Source organism: Rattus norvegicus, chromosome 2 (genome assembly GCF_036323735.1).
Source record: "Rattus norvegicus strain BN/NHsdMcwi chromosome 2, GRCr8, whole genome shotgun sequence".
NCBI classification, from domain to species: domain Eukaryota; kingdom Metazoa; phylum Chordata; class Mammalia; order Rodentia; family Muridae; genus Rattus; species Rattus norvegicus.
In genome coordinates this window covers 121,239,648-121,255,756 of record NC_086020.1, presented here as the reverse complement: position 1 = coordinate 121,255,756, position 16,109 = coordinate 121,239,648, and the positions used below count along the sequence as shown (strand labels likewise).

General features: G+C 44.7%; 1 protein-coding gene across 3 annotated transcripts in view; it reads left to right on the top strand.

Annotated features, from left to right (window-relative positions):
• Positions 1 to 13,624, top strand: part of Anxa5 (annexin A5) — a 30,803-nt gene extending 17,179 nt beyond the window's left edge. The window contains exons 5-13 of one of the 3 annotated variants that reach the window (XM_006232268.5): positions 119 to 232; positions 1,579 to 1,669; positions 5,326 to 5,405; positions 5,819 to 5,875; positions 9,336 to 9,429; positions 10,575 to 10,670; positions 12,304 to 12,362; positions 12,562 to 12,684; positions 13,153 to 13,624. In XM_006232268.5, coding sequence (XP_006232330.1) covers positions 119 to 232; positions 1,579 to 1,669; positions 5,326 to 5,405; positions 5,819 to 5,875; positions 9,336 to 9,429; positions 10,575 to 10,670; positions 12,304 to 12,362; positions 12,562 to 12,684; positions 13,153 to 13,215 — 777 coding nt within the window. In that variant the 3' untranslated portion in view covers positions 13,216 to 13,624. Of the gene's footprint in view, positions 1 to 118; positions 233 to 1,578; positions 1,670 to 5,325; positions 5,406 to 5,818; positions 5,876 to 9,335; positions 9,430 to 10,574; positions 10,671 to 12,303; positions 12,363 to 12,561 lie in introns of all 3 variants that reach the window. The other 2 variants (NM_013132.2, XM_063281375.1) reach the window with 2 other exon arrangements.
• The last annotated feature ends 2,485 nt before the right edge of the window (positions 13,625 to 16,109 follow it).

Here is a 16,109-nt window from a genome sequence, read left to right as displayed (position 1 = left end):
TTAGCACAGTGATCTTCTCTAATCCTCGGAGAAGAAGCATACAGAATTGACTAAAGCAAAGGGTTTTCATTTCTGTTTGGGAAGATTGTGGTCACCAGGTTTTTGTTTTCTGAGGTAGGACCTTGTGAATGACATGAAGTCTGAACTGACAGGAAAGTTTGAGAAGTTAATTGTGGCTTTGATGAAGCCCTCCCGGCTCTACGACGCCTACGAGCTGAAACACGCTCTTAAGGTAAAAGGGTGCAGACAAGGGCCATTTCTGTCCAGCCTAGTGCCACATTATTTTGGTAATTATCCTGGGTCTTATTTTACTCATTTCAGCGAAGGATGCACAGACAAAATGGTGGGAGTCAATAAGGGGGAGGGGAGGGAGGGGTCAAGCCTAACAAGTGTGCAGCTTAATCTTCTTGTGTAGTCAAAATTGTTGTCTAGACTTTTAGTGCGCTGGATTCTTATACCTTCATTTTATATCTTAGGCCTTGAAAGTGTTACAGAGGAAATATTTTAGTTTCTGAGATAGGAAAGGTGGAAGTTGCCTGTGTTGAAACATTTGCTCGGACAGTGGCAGGGAATGGTGTGCCCTTAGTAGGTTGGTTCCGAGTGGGCAGACGAGATAATCAGCTCAGAGATTGTGCTCACACAGTGGGAACATGGGAGTCGCCCAGCCCAGAGTCTGCATTGGCTGAGTCTCTGTGCTGTTCTGTGCAGTTCGTAGTAAATGGGATCTTAGGACCCTAAGAGAAGGGCTTTTTAACAGACTGCACCTCAAGCGTTATTAGCAGCAAAGATCTTCCCACAGGGATGGACTTAGGTATTTCAGGGCTTGAGTTTTTGCAAAGAAGCCGAAACAGAACCTATGCTGTCTTAAACAGACGACAGTAGTAGCCATGTTTCTACTTGTATGTTGTGATGTAGCAGTGTAGACATGACTTTTATAAGTACAGAAAGGACACCAGCTAAAGTTATTTTTCAGAGACACGGAAAATATGTGCCAGCAGGTGGTCTCTGTTTGTTAGCCATGTTTCTGTTTTGTAACCATGTTTCTGTTCTGGTACTTTCGATGAACTCTTTAACCATAAAGGTTTATTTGGCTCATGCTCATAAATAACTGGCCCTGAGGCTTTAGGCCTGTAGCCAGCAGGCAGGAAGCCAGGAACAGAGAAGGACTGTGGTCCACCGCCCTTTTAAAAGACATCCCCCAATGACCTAAAAGCCTCTCACTAGGCCACATCTGAAGGGTTTGGTTAGCGCCCCCTAGTGCCACTCTGGACACCAAACTGTTAATGTTTGGCTTTTAGGGGACAGAATTAAAGACCTCAACTACAATGGTATGTTTGGTGGACATAGAAAAGTCAACTCTGTTTTTTCAGTAGGCAAAATAAAAAGTAAGATAGACTTAGATTGCCGAATTTTTAAACTCTAATAATAGAACATGTGTATGAGGAGATCCATGTTGTCTTGGATATTTTTGTAATTATATAATTTGGATAACATCCAGAGGAATAGCTTTCTTTTCTTTTTCTTTTTTTTAATCTTACTGACATGTTATCGCTGTTAAAAAAACAAATCTTTCAACAGGGAGCTGGGACAGATGAGAAAGTGTTGACTGAAATCATTGCCTCAAGGACACCTGAAGAGCTCAGGGCCATAAAACAAGTTTATGAAGAAGGTAAACAGTTGGAGTTTATCATCTGCCCTTTCTGTCGTGTGGATGTGGTCTTGTGTGGCTGTGGTACCAGGCAGCCCATGACCGTTGAGTGGAAGAGCTGGATGTCAGGTTATTCGTCTTCAATAAAAACCAAACAACAACAAAATAATAAAAGAACAAACTCCCACGGCTTTACTCCTAGCGGTTACAGTAACTGACAACACCTGAAGGGAGATGCAGGGTAGTTTTACACAGGATTTGCAGACACTCTAAGAATAGAGAGGCGTTTTCCTCTCCATGAATTTAAGTTTCTTTAAATAAATCCAGTTTTGTGGAAGATGTTAAGAGCTACGAAGAAGACATTTTGGGGAACGGGAAGAGAATCTGAAACCCTTTCTGCACTGGAGTTGATAAAATATTGGTAAAGTGTATTGTTTGCTGATCAGCTTGGCTAAAGTGATCCGTATTCTGGTTGTTATTTTTAGTGTAATCCGTGCGTGTGTGTGTGTGTGTGTGTGTGTGTGTGTGTGTGTGTGTAAACGAAGTCTGCGTTTCAGTCTATTCTGTATTTCTGTGGTTTGAATGTATGCAAGTCCATGAAATGAAAGTGCAGGAAGGTTGTTCTGATCTGCTGTCAGGTTTTTCTGTCATCAGACTCAGCCTGGGGTGTTAGCCAGAGATTGTAGGAATCACGTACAGGATTTAGATGTGATACTTTTAGCCCACTGGCTCAGAACAGTATGGAATCTAGGGCAACTAAATAATTTCCCAGGTCTCTTTCCAGCTTCTTTCTGTAGTCAATACAGCTGCTGCCGCTGTGGCAGCGGTGGGACACGTATCTCATGGAAGCCGTATATTTGATGTGGTCTTCGGAGCTCTCTGTCTTCGGATGCTGATGCTGAGGACGGAGCACTGTGCATGTAACTGTGCATGCTGCATCCTGCTCAGTGTGTACCTGGGCATGGCTCTGTGTTCGTTGCTGCTCTGGCGGTCATGAGGCACATAGAAGACATGCATACCACAACCCTTGTCCCCAATGACTTCATGTTCAATAGTTAAAGGATGGTAAACATTTAAAAGTTGTGTATGAAAAGTATTAATTCAGAGTGCAGACAAGGAGAGAGAGGGCATCATGGCTTCGGGTCTTAGGGGAGGCTTCGTGATACAAATTGGATAGTGGAATTTCAAGAGCTGGCGGCTTGCTAAGTATCCACTGGAAAATGCATGGGGTTTATGCATATGCTCACGCAGTGCCACATTACTTAGCGTTAAACATGAAACGTGACATTTGCAATTGCACAGGTCAACAGGGCAGGTCTTAGATTCTGTGGAGTGAGGTGGGTACAGAAAGACAAACACGGCGTGACACCACATGGGTAGAATCCAAATGAATGATAAAACAACTATAACTGTTGAGAGTAACGTGGTGTTTGCCAAGGCTGGACAGGAGGGACGGTGAAGGGAGGAAATGACAGGGAGATGGTGCCCAGGGGACAGTGAGATGGAGTCGGAAAGGTGTGGAGATCTGGGTGTAGTATGATGACTTTCATAGTACTCTATTGTGGGCCTGAAATTTTCTTAGAAACTAGATGTTAAATGTTTTACCATTCACAGAAAGCTACATGGTGGAACCAGTTAGCTTGTGGTAACCATTTCACAGTGTATCATGCATGATGTATGCCTTAAATAATACATGTTTTCTTTTTTTTTTTAATTTAGAGAATACTTTATTAGTTTTTGTAATCAAACCCACGTAGATAAGACCTTACATATTTAATACAGTGTGTTACCCCTGTACAAATGGAAAAAACTTAAGTTCAACATTTCTAGACCAATATGGCTGTTAATTTCTGTACAGTGCCAACTCAACACAGTAAACGGGGATACTTTTTTCCAAAGTTGACAGCACAGCTAAAGTTTCAAAAAATTCAAATTATATATCTGTATATATATATATATTTATATTTATATAAAAAGACCAATAATAGCAGTGTGTTATGCATCAACAGCAGCAACAGCTTTTCCAGGTTCTGCAGTCATCTGAACAAAACTGTAGAGACATCCAGCACACTTCATTAAAAAAAAAAAAGTAAAAAAACAAAACCCGAGAAAACAGCACAGTTCTGTTACTCTTGTGGTACCTGGCACCATTTTTTTTTAAATTAGCTTCTCAATCATCATCTGGAAAGAAAACATTCTGAGCAACATCATTAAAAACAGCTCTGATAAAGCACGGTCACTACTACGTATCATAAAGCAGGTACAAGCTATTTTACATCCACAGAGGTATGATACAGTACTGTCCTACATCTATAATACTAGAGGATACAATTTAAAAGGCATTATTTGAGACTTGATTCTACTTTTCCAGCAGAGGGCCCAAAGGATGGTGTGACATAGCTTTGTAAAGAAACATACTCTAGACAGGATTTCCTTTCACTAGTGGCACAGTTCTAAGGATTCATTCTCTCCATGAATGTCAGCTAAAACCGTTATTAAAAAAATGAAATATTTACTCCTTGTAACTTAGCCAAAGGGGGAAGAAAAGACAAGATGGGTTTCAGTAGGTAAAGGCGACTGAGATCATCAGTGGCGTGGACTCTGGGCTGAGGAGAGTAGGCAGAGCGATCTGACGGAGCCTCACTCTAGCGAGGGGCAGGTGTGTGTCTGTATGAAGATACACAGCAGTAGGTAGACAGTTTAGGGATGACCTTGGTTGGTGGAATGTTGAATGGACAGTTGAAAGAAGGAAGGAAATTTGAGTCTAGTGGTGCATTAGACAGATAGCTCAGTAGGGAGGTAATGAGGAAGCCGTATAGTGATTATGGCACCACTACACCGGGTCACCGGGAGGTGGGGAGCATGAAGAGTACTAATCAGAGGAGCAAATGCTTTGGGGTGGGGGTGAGTTAATAACCAGTTACAAGTATTGGAGCAGAGGAAGGAGTCAGAGGTGCTTACAACATTTTGTATTTGGGTGACTGGTTCAAATGCACATAAAATAAAAGCTTCAGGCTTTAAAAAATATTCCTGCTTTCAAATAGTGATTAAACATTGTAGCACCTTATATAGCAAGAGCACCTTAAGATGCCGTTTGAGAGTTAGTGAAGGGGTGTAGGCCTCAGTAGCTCTCAGTTCTCTGCTTTCCTGTGACCTTGGGCTGAGGAGTTGGAACCCAAGGTTGAGGGGTTATACTTCAAAACGTTATTCTTTTTGTCAGAGATGACTTAACTGGTGCAAAGGAACACTGTCTTGTCAGGGGGGAGATACCACCATGCAAAGGCAAGAATTTATAGGATGAAAAACATCTAGCAAAAAAAAATCACATAAAACATTTGCAAGAAGCAGAGTTTCACCTTAGGATTATCATACTTTTGAAGCTTTACACCATCACCCTGTGTCTTCATATTACTAACTACATGGGGAGAGCATTGTGGAGTGGCTGACATAATTCAGGCTTGAGTGAATGCTTTTGGTGGATGTTAATAGAACCAGCCTATTTTCATCTGGCACTCACTTACTGAATTTACCATCTGTCTTTGGAACACTCAGAGATGGCGGAGAAAGGATTTTGTTAACCAAATATGTCTTCCTTTATGCCTTATTCACCTGACTAATGGGGCAGAGTATTCTAATTCAGAGATGTTATGAACAAGTCTGAAATCATTGTTTTTCAGAATATGGTTCCAACCTGGAAGATGATGTGGTGGGGGATACCTCAGGGTACTACCAGAGGATGTTGGTGGTCCTCCTTCAGGTACTGGTAGAAACTTAACATAATTTACTAAGAAGTTGTTGGAATGACCTGCTTGTATTAAGTTAAGGCCACTTAAAAGTCTTTCAGTGGTTTCTGGTTTGTGCAGACTCCCACTGTAAAGGCTACCTGCTGCTTGTGTTTGTGTCTCAGACTATCTGATTCAGACAGTAAATAGACAGCCCATTCATTCATTTCAGGCAGATGTATGCATCCCGTTCATCCACAGTACTTAGAACCAGCAGGGCTGGTCTGGTTTGGACACTGCTGTGTTGTGGTGGTATAGCATGCTGTAGGGTTGCTATGACTTTAGCACAAGCGTAGTCTCTCGGGGAGAGAAAGTGCCTTATGGATAGACATCAGGTGCACTGAGTGCAGAGGCTCTGAAGTCCAGTGTGTGATGTCGTTTCTTACAGGCCAATAGAGACCCTGACACTGCAATTGATGATGCTCAAGTTGAACTGGATGCTCAGGTGGGTAAATATTCTGTGACAGCTTTGTTATGACGTAGAAATTAAAAGGAATTTTTTTCTTTTTTCTTTTTCGGAGCTGGGGACCGAACCCAGGGCCTTGCGCTTGCTAGGCAAGCGCTCTACCACTGAGCTAAATCCCCAACCCAAAAGGAATTTGTAGTAGTGAAAAACTACAATGTGTACTTTAAGAACCTTTAAAGAATGTATTTAACAGCTCCCTACAAAGCATAGGACCCATTAGGTAGGAACACTTTCCTTATTCTGATCTGGCCAACAAAATACTGTCATCCCAAAGCTGAGGTAAAAATATGCAAATTATATTGCAGGCCACACCTAGACATGTTCTTTTTTATCATTCACAAAATGGAGAATTAGTAAAAGAAAAAGCCTCATGCTATCGCCTCAGGGCCATGATGGAGTAGGTGTTCTTAGTAGGATAGAATAAGGAAAAATAAAGTGTTTATGGTTTAAGTGACATTTCATTACAAAAGAAATGACAAGCTGGTTTGTTTTAGATAATTCTTTGTGTTTCCTGTGACAGTATTTAAAACAGGATGGTTGTTGTTTTGTCAACTCGCAAATGAACATTTTTACCTCAGGGACTTCTCAATCCCAGTGCAGTTTCAGCCTGGTTGACCTGGGAATTGGCCTGGAGTATTTGGATTCCTAGAATCACCTGCAGTAGCCCCATTCTGGCCATGTTTTAGTTACTGTGCCACTGAGAATGGGAGATCTGGTCGACCACTCTATGCAATTGCCAGCAATATGTCATCTGATGTTGCTAAGAAGGAGAAAGTTATCTTATTTTGGGTGGTTGATTTCTTAACAGCTTCAATCATTGTGGCCCCTGCCTCGCTGGAGGAAAAAAAGGAAACATTTACTGGGGGCTCACTGTATAGTATTTCACTTGTGTTCTGCCTTATGAATGTCAGCTTACTGTGTCCCCTTCCTGCCTAAGCCCTTTAAACTTAGCATTTCACTGTTCCCAGGTTAAAGTCCAAGCCCCTGAATATGGTTCTTAAACCTCCTCATAATTCATTTTTTAAAAAGAAAAAGTCAGTTCCACTTTAGATGCTCTCTACTTGGCCCTTTCTGACCTTCAGGGCATGAGTCAGGTAGCCCTTATGCAAAACTGTAGCTTCCCAGGCTTCCTGCTCCTATCTTCCTGCCTCACACTGAAGCTGCCTGCCTGCCTGCCCGCCTGCCTGTCTTTCCAGGGCAGTGTCAGGTTAGTTCCAGCCTCTCAGCTACAATAGTGCTGGCAGTTGGTCAGTAAGTAATGCATGAGGTGCTGCTGCACTCGGCTCCAGGAGGCCTCTCCCAACTGTGAATAAGGCAGCCCAGAGCTCTGAGTACTTGTGGAACTCCAGTCCCCAGCCTGGCTCCGTCACTCCAGCACCCTTTCTCTTCCACTACACCAGCCTCATGTTCAGTGTTAGCTCCCCATTCTGATTTCCTATAGCATATGGAGCGCTTACTAAATATAGGTTAAACTCTCGTCAGATCCAACATAACTCTGCCCTCTTGTAGACAAAGGATAAGAACAGACCTCTCAAGTCACCCTCCCCAGGGAGGGACTCTGCTCAGTTGCAGAAGACAACATTGCTTTCCAGGTTTTGATTCCTCTGAGCTTTCGTGTGAGATGATACAGTTCTCATGTTCCTGTTCTCAGGACAATGAGCTCTGGAAGCTTTTCAGTGCTTACACCGTGGGAAGCCAACTGTAGTCTCAGATGACAGTGCTGAGACCTACATCAAGGTCCAGTGGGCAGACTTCCCAGCACGGTTGATGTAATCGGGACTGTGCTGTGTGAGAAGCTTCTGGAAAGCAGTCTAACTGAGCCTTTCCATTGATTTTTCTCCTTACCATTTGTTGCCTCTCACATTCATGGGCCTGTGGGTCACCTGCAGATTCTAGGCTCGAATCCTATAGGTCTGAGTGAGACCCTGGTTCTCATACCGTCCCACCCACTGATGTCATTATCTGGGGACTGTTTTGATTACCTAGGCTGTGGGTATGGACCTGTCATGCAGAAAATACAACCATTTAGAACACAAAGTGAAACGTCGTATGTGTGAATGCTGTTACGGGGGGACTTCTTTAAAGTCTCCTGATGGAACCCGGGCTCTCTGCCCTTTGCCCTGACCAGGAGCACTGGAGAGCAAGCCACACTGGTCATGTGCTCAGGACTGTTCTCATCAGCAGCTCAGTCTTTTGCAGGGTGCTTCTCTCAGGTCTGGGAGGGAGCAAGCCCTTTGTACCTTGTAGCAAGGCCCCAAGGTTCTCTTCACCAGGAAGGGTCTGTGATTTGGTGTAAAGTAAGCTGAGATGGTGGATAGACCTCTGAGGTTTTCTCTACTAACACCTGGCACTGAGGAAGGTCTGTCGTACCAGGAATCTGATAAGCCATAGTAGATCATTCACTTGGGAACTGAACATATGCACAGTATACTTTACTTTTTTTTAAAAAAAATAATTTTAAATCCATTAAATCAATTTGTACTTTTTAAAATGTATTAACTGACTTAATATTTTAAGAGTGGTAAAAACTAATATTTATCACCTTTCTTGCCAAATGCTTTCTCTAGAGAGAGGAATGAACTCTTAGAGAAAGGAGGGAGAAGGAAAATGGAATCTGTTTATTTGGCACAAGGATATAAGAAAGGGCCTTTAAGTCTCTGGAGATAAAATTAGAAATAGTTCCAGAGCACTATAATGCACTTGCACGTGTCTACCAAGATAAAAAATAATCATATATTCACAGGCAAGCCACTGTCATGTCTTATCCATATTTGGGGTGTCCTTATGGGCAGAAGGCCATCTCCAGGTGGATTATATCCCTCTTGGCCCAACAAGGATCTGTCTGCTAATGAAACCAGTAACTCAGAGGGTGTAACTCTATGACATTGTGAAGATTGGCCCCATCTCAAGTGATCTCAGATCCCATAATGCTCACGTATAAGTTTTGTAAGCTTGTGTGCGTGAACTTAGGTGAGCATTTATATGTTTTCATGCCAAAAGTGGGTATGGTACTCAAGTTGTGTCTAGAGTATCTATTAAGTCCTCTGCAGCTGCCGAGCCCACAACGTTTCAGCGTACTATGGCGTGTGTGTGTGGCTGGGTACAAGGTGCTCTGTAACTGACTTTGCTTAAAGCACAGATGTAAAGAGGGAATATGGAGTTTACTTTTATACCATGTGCTATAAACATGTCAGCAGCTGTAGGATGAGTGAAGCAGAACACAAGACAGCTTCTCATTGAGTTACTTTCCAGTCTGTAAATCAGTGTTCGGCAGTGAGGTGAGAGCAAGTTTCCCAGCACACAGCATCTCTCCCAGAAGAGGGAGACTCCAGCCAGCATTGGAAAGACGAACTCCTGTGTCATTTCTGTGCTTTGCATGTAGCCCATTAACCTGGTGTTCAGGAAGGGGCAGGGTGCTCACCAGGGTGGTTTGTTGCAGGCATTGTTCCAGGCTGGAGAGCTGAAGTGGGGGACGGATGAAGAAAAGTTCATCACCATCCTTGGGACACGCAGTGTGTCTCATTTAAGAAGAGGTCAGTATAATAGTTTGAGACAAACGCTTTGGGGAGTCTGGGAAGTACCTGGGCGAGTCTGACCAGATGCCTGCCCCAGAGCAAAATCAGTTCCCACAGTTCCATCTTGCGAAATCTCAGACGCTCTTGACATGGCTACTGTAGTTTTTGCAAAACCAGATGTCCTTAGCAATCCCTTCACTGCCAGAGGTGGTGGGGGGCATTAGGCTCCGTCAGACACCAAGGAGGGTCTCACTCTAAGAATTACCCTCAGGAGACTGAGACGTCTCCTAAGACTTCATATGCCGTCCAGTTCATAGGCCTGCGTCATTGGAGTAAGTCCGGTAGCAAGTGACAGCCCACATCATGGCTTTGACAGTTGTGCTTCGTTTCTGTGGCTGTGATGTGGCTGGTGTGGCAGAACCAGGCATCTTTCTGTTTCCCTGCCACACTGCTCTGTGCCCTCCCTTGGGTTCCTTCTTCGCTCATTACCTCATCTTCACAAAATGATTCACAGCAAGAGGAGGAGTTAAATTAGTCACGTTTGTAGGTCACTTACTAGGAGGAAGAAGGCTTTTCAGATTCACCTGTTGGTCTCATTGATTGCCAGGGGCTGGAAAATCAGTATTTATGAAATACCATTTAGAAGCCATGTATGATTAATTACGCCTGAGTATTATCACCACGCGTGTGCCTGTCAAGAGCTACAGGCAAGCCGTTGTCATGTGTTCTCCTTATTTGGAGTGTCCTTGTGGGCCGAAGGCCATCTCCAGGCAAATTGTATTTCCCTTGGCCTAATGGGGATCTGTCTGTTAACTCAAGACAAAAACCAAACAGGTATAACCGAATGACATCATAAAGGCTGCCCACATCTCTGGTGAGCTTTTGGGAAGCAGAGACAGGAGGCTCAAAGTTGAGGCCCATCTGTGGGACATCACAAAGTCTTGTCACAAACATTCAAAGCTAAACCAAAATTTAAAAATTCCTAGTTAACGACATTGTTGCAACATAAGTAAATCATGCTTAAGGCACAGGGCTCTGACAGCAAGGAGGACGGGGTGGGGGCTGTGCTTGGACAGATGACACTGGGTGAAAGTTACAGCGTCTCTTTGGAGGGAGTATCTCTTCAGCGAGTATGAAAACACATTCTGTTCTATTTTCTCTAGTGTTTGACAAGTACATGACAATATCAGGATTTCAGATTGAGGAAACCATTGACCGAGAGACCTCAGGGAACTTGGAGAACTTACTCCTGGCTGTCGGTAGGTGAATTCACGACGTGTAGTATTTATTCTTATACGAATTGCTTTCATCCCCTTGAGGCTAAATCTGAAAGTAATCATGTTTCTTCATGGAAAGTAGGGGAATGACATAGCATTGGATGACGCAAACTCTTGAGTTTCCCTTGGGAAGTCCAAGTTGGTGTTCTGAATACTTGGTTATTTACCCGATTATATGGGAGCACCAAGAACATTAGTAGAGACCATCTGAGAGCCACATTAAAAATAGTACTGTGGCCCTCTGATGCCTTGGACACATAGGCCTGCAAGCATGGCTTGTCTTCGATGCCCGCAGGGTTTTAGAAAGCTTTTGAGGGTTGGGGATTTAGCTCAGTGGTAAAGCGCTTGCCTAGCAAGCGCAAGGCCCTGGGTTCGGTCCCCAGCTCCGGAAAAAAAAAAAAAAAAAGCAAGAAAGCTTTTGAATACTCTCCTCACAGCTCTTCATGCAGACTGAGACGTTATCATGGCACAAGAGATAAACCCAGGTCTCTGATGTGACAGGATATGCAGAGTATGGGAAGGTGGTTTTTCTTTTCAGGTCAAATAAGCGCTCAGCATGACTGGAGAAGTGGATTTGCAAGTGGTGTGGATTTTGTGTGCTTTCCAGATCCCGCAGGCCCAGCCTGGGCTCACACGGTCTGAAGGCAGCCTCTGTCTCCTCTGAGCATTTGTGCTGGAGCCAACTTAGTTTAGTAGCCTTTCATCCGAAGACACGTCCAGTGAGGTAGAAACTTGGCTCTTTCATGAGGAAGACACACAAGAAGGTCACAGTTATTATGCGCACTTAATTAAAACTCCAGATCATTTAACCTGAAAACAGCCACCTTCTATCATGTCAAACACATGCTTGTTTGTTTTTTCTCTAGCCAGAGGATAGTTTCTCAGTCTGCCTGAGAAGCTGCTTTTCTTAATCTTTGAAAAGGAAGACTTGAGAGGTATCAGAGCTGAAGGATTCTCATTTTCGTGGCCTGCAGAGTTTTTGTGTCCTTTGCTGAGGGACTCCTATCTGCACGCCCTTAACCCATGTCAGCTGTGGCGTGGAGAGGGTGAGCGGCCTGGCCCAGTGTCTGAACTGCAATGGATACATCCAGGCTGCTTTTGTGAATTGTGAGTTTTAGTTCGGAGAATTCAGAGAGAATTCAGAAAGTCAGTCCGGGCGTTTGCAGAGATTAGAGTAGTATTCTTGTATCATTTGATCGGATGTCTCGGAACAGAAACTTCTAAGCTACTTATATAACTTATCAGTGATGAGGGACGTGGCATTATAACCACCCAGGTGCCAACAAAGACCGCAGAGAACAAAGGGGCACAGAGAAGAGCCTCTTTTCCGGTGCCTTTCTGGACCTGCACAGAGGAGAGCCAAGCTAGAGAGTCAGAAGACAGCCAAGGAGTCAGAAGGCCCTGAGGAGTTGGAAGGCCCTGAGGAGTCAGAAGGCTCTGAGGAGTCGGAAGGCAGCAGAGGAGGAACTAGAGCAGCTTGCAGATGCCCCTCTGCAGGGCACCTCACTTTTACACTTAGAAACAGAGCTAAGAACAGGGGACCGTGTTTGCACTTTGATCACGTCGCTCTTCATGTCTGAATAGCTTTTGACAGTTGTATTCTGTGTTTTTGTAGTGAAGTCTATTCGGAGCATACCTGCCTACCTTGCAGAGACCCTCTACTATGCTATGAAGGTGAGTAGGTAGCCTGCATCTAGTAAATGCAGCCTTCTCTAGTTCTGATTATGCTTCAGATAAGCCTGGGGATGCACGTCTCCTTCAGACATGTAGCCTGTTTCTCCTATACTACGAGACTTTAATGGTTTACCTCAAACCAGGGGCATTTAATGCTGTGCGTGAAGACTTAACACCTGTGCTCTTTTCTCCTTTAAAGGGTGCTGGGACGGACGATCACACCCTCATCAGAGTCATAGTGTCGAGGAGTGAGATTGATCTGTTTAACATCAGGAAGGAGTTTAGGAAGAACTTCGCCACGTCCCTGTACTCTATGATCAAGGTAGAACTCTGGCTTACGTTAGAAACGCACTTACATCAGTCCGTGCACTTAAGACAGTTTCACACACAAGCGTTATGAGGGAAGTCTGAGGAAAGAAAGCATGTGCTAGGCCTGCCTCTGAAGCAAAGCCACGGCATGGGAGGCATGCCCTTGTTAGCCCGAGAGAAACTGGGCATCTGTTTGGAAAGCGTGATGATTTAACATACTTGGAAAGGTTTCCTTGCCCTCCCCACTTCTCGAAGGAAGAACATACTCCACTCCATTAAGAGAACAGCCCTTGAGGGGTAAAATTAGAAAGTTCAACTGGGCGGCATTGGAATTTCCCCATGTGACATTCCTGTCGTGAGAGTCATGCAGAGAAGTTGCCCAGTCGGGAGGAAAGTCACAGGAACACTAGTCACGCTCAGCTCTTTCCTGAGCTGTGGCTTTTGTGAGTCATGGAGTTGACAGAGCATGTTTGGGTTCCAGGGCGACACATCTGGAGACTATAAGAAGGCCCTGCTGCTCCTCTGTGGAGGCGAGGATGACTGAGGAGCTGCCTGGAGTGCCCTGGGCCCGCCTGCTGCCCACCATCAGCTTCCTTCAGCACCACGCCTACTTACGTTCAATGCCTGCCTGCCTGCCACGCTGCCTTACTCACACGAGTGTGTGCTAATGACCAAAGCTGTCTCGAATGAAAGCAGTGTTCTGCTGTTCTGTCTGACATAGACCTTCCCACGTCTCTCAGTCTAGTATCTCTAAGTTGCGTTTTCTATCCTCTTCTAAAGCTTCATTTATATTAAGTTAATAACCATATTACCTTGAACGGAACCTTAGCCATGAAATTGTGAACTCTTGGAAGTGCTGTCAATCAAGCTTAGTGCTCTAGCTGACCTGAAAAATTAAGATGGTCGTAATATCAGAAACGTTGCCGACAAATAAACATTCTCGTCCCTCCAAATCCTGTGTAGGCTCGTGTTTAGAACGCTTATTTAACAATGGTCCCCCTTTGAAAGCAGGCACTTGACCGTAGTATTAGTAAAAGCTAAAAGTATAGTTGGTCTTGGAGTACTAAAAAATGCAGCGCCAGGGACCAAATTTCCTAACACAGAGAGATGAAGGACGGTGAAAGGGTGAGGGAGTGGGGTGTGTGTGCGTGTGTGTGTGTGTGTGTGTGTGTGTGTGCGCACGCGCGTGTGTGCATGTGAGTGTGTGTGTGTGTGTGTGTGTGTGTGTGTGTGTGTGTGTGTGTACGTTTCCTGGCGGGATGAAAGGGGGAGGGTCTCCTGGGAGAGAGGTTTATTTCCTCATCAGATAAGGCAATACTGTGGAGCTTCTAGCAGAAAAAGTAATTTTGCACAACATAAAATTTCAGAGTGTTCGCTTTGGCTTGTAACACTTCTTAGGGTTTTACTGCTGTGAACAGACACCATGACCAAGGCAAGTATTATAAAAGACAACATTTACTTGGGGCTGGCTTACAGGCTCAGAGGTTCAGTCCATTATCATGAAGGAGGAGCATGGCAGCATCCAGGCAGGGATGGTGCGGGAGGAGCTGAGAGCTCTACATCTTCATCTGAAGGCTGCTAGTAGGACACTCCCAGACAGTTAGGACAAGAGTAATAAAGCCCACACCCACAGTGACACATCTACTCCAACAAGGCCACACCTCCCAACAGTGCCCCTCCCTGAGCCAAGCATATGCAAACCATCACATCTCTTTGCCTTCTCCCGTTTGAGACAATCGCAGAAGTTTGTTCTGGTTCTTCCTCTCAGCCCCATATTCCCAGAAATAAGACCCAGACTCAAAATATATTTATAAATACCTTGGCCAGATAGCTAGGCTCTTGTCTGACTAGCTCACAACTTCAAATAGCTAATGTATTCTAACCTATGTCCTGCCACGTGGCCCTGTGCTCAGGCACCATGTGTCTGTCTCGCCACAGATAACACAGTATTTTTTAGAAAGCCATTTCTTCAGCCTTGCCTTCCTGTTTCCTGCCTTTGAGCGCCTCAGAGTGGAGTTACTTTGCTATTGTACGTACGCTATATACTTATGGTTACTTTTTCCCTAACTAAAATGTTAATTTCCCTTTTAAATACTAACAGCGACCTTCTCACAGCCCTCACTGCTCTACAAAATAACCAAGGAAAGTGTAAAAGTCAAGTGTGTGATAATGTGAAGTTGGACCCCCCCACACACACACACACACTCCCGCCCACGCTCCGCAGGCGCGGAGCCTCAGTCTATCATGTAAACTGTGCACCAAAAGCTTGCTGGTTCGAGAGCTCTGAGCTTGCTGTGGTGGCTCACACCTGTGATCCCAACACGGAGGAGGCCGAGGCAAGAGGACTGCTGGGAGTTCCAGGCCAGCCTGGGCTACAATAGGAAACTATATCAGAAAGAGAAAAGGGCTTTACCATGCGCTGCACTTTTCCGGTTTGTACCCCTGCCGGATCTTGCTGTGAAACTGTTGTGAAAACACTAGTTCTTTTCAGAACTCACGTTTAAAGAGACTCATTAGTTAATCTAAATGAGAACAGTAAGGTATAGAGTTCTTGGAGGGACAGGCTTATACCACATAGCCTAATCTAACATTCATCTCCAGACACCATTCTCTGTCTGTATGTCTCTTTCTCCTTCCCTTCCTTCCTTCCTTCCTTCCTTCCTTCCTTCCTTCCTTCCTTCCTTCCTTCCTTCCCTCCCTCCCTCTCTCCCTCCCTCCCTCCCTCATTCATTCTTCCTTCCTATTTGGGGAGGGGGTGGTTGTTCTGGAAGCTGGCCCTAGCAGATCGTGAGCAAGTGTTCTACCATGGAGCTACACCCAAGCCCGAGTTGTTAAAACTCCGCAGGACTCGTGCCTTTCTAGACTGGTGAGTAGAAAGCAAGCTGGGATATTGAAACCAACACAGATGGACGGACACTTATGTTCTTTCCAACCTTCGATTAAAATGGTCTCGTGATTAAGAGCCTTTGTTTTTCATAAATTGGCTGTATGAAATTCAGTTCCTTTTACAATTAACTTACGTGAAGATAACCAGCCCATCATTGAGGAGAAAGATAAGATTAGTTCTGAGCTTCCTCTCTCCAGTTGAATCTCAAAACCATAAACTTAGTCACTGAATCATAATGAAGACATTTCCTCATGTTACCTGTTAAGAGTCTCTGGAGGTAGGTGCCAGGATGGGGTTAGGGATGCAGAGGGCTTAAGGGAAGAAGGCAGGAAGCAGAGCTGATCAGCTGTCAGACCACTTTTTAGACCTCACAAGTGTCTGCTGAGGGGGGTGTTCAGCTAGGGGCACATTCCTCGTGAGAGAGGTCTGTGGTAGAAGTGGCTGGCTGATCTGTACCTTCCTGCCCAGGTACTGGCCAGGGGTCTGCTGCTGAGAAATGGCTCTACCCGGAAGCTGAGGATGCTGATGGAGACACTGGAATTAGCAGCTTC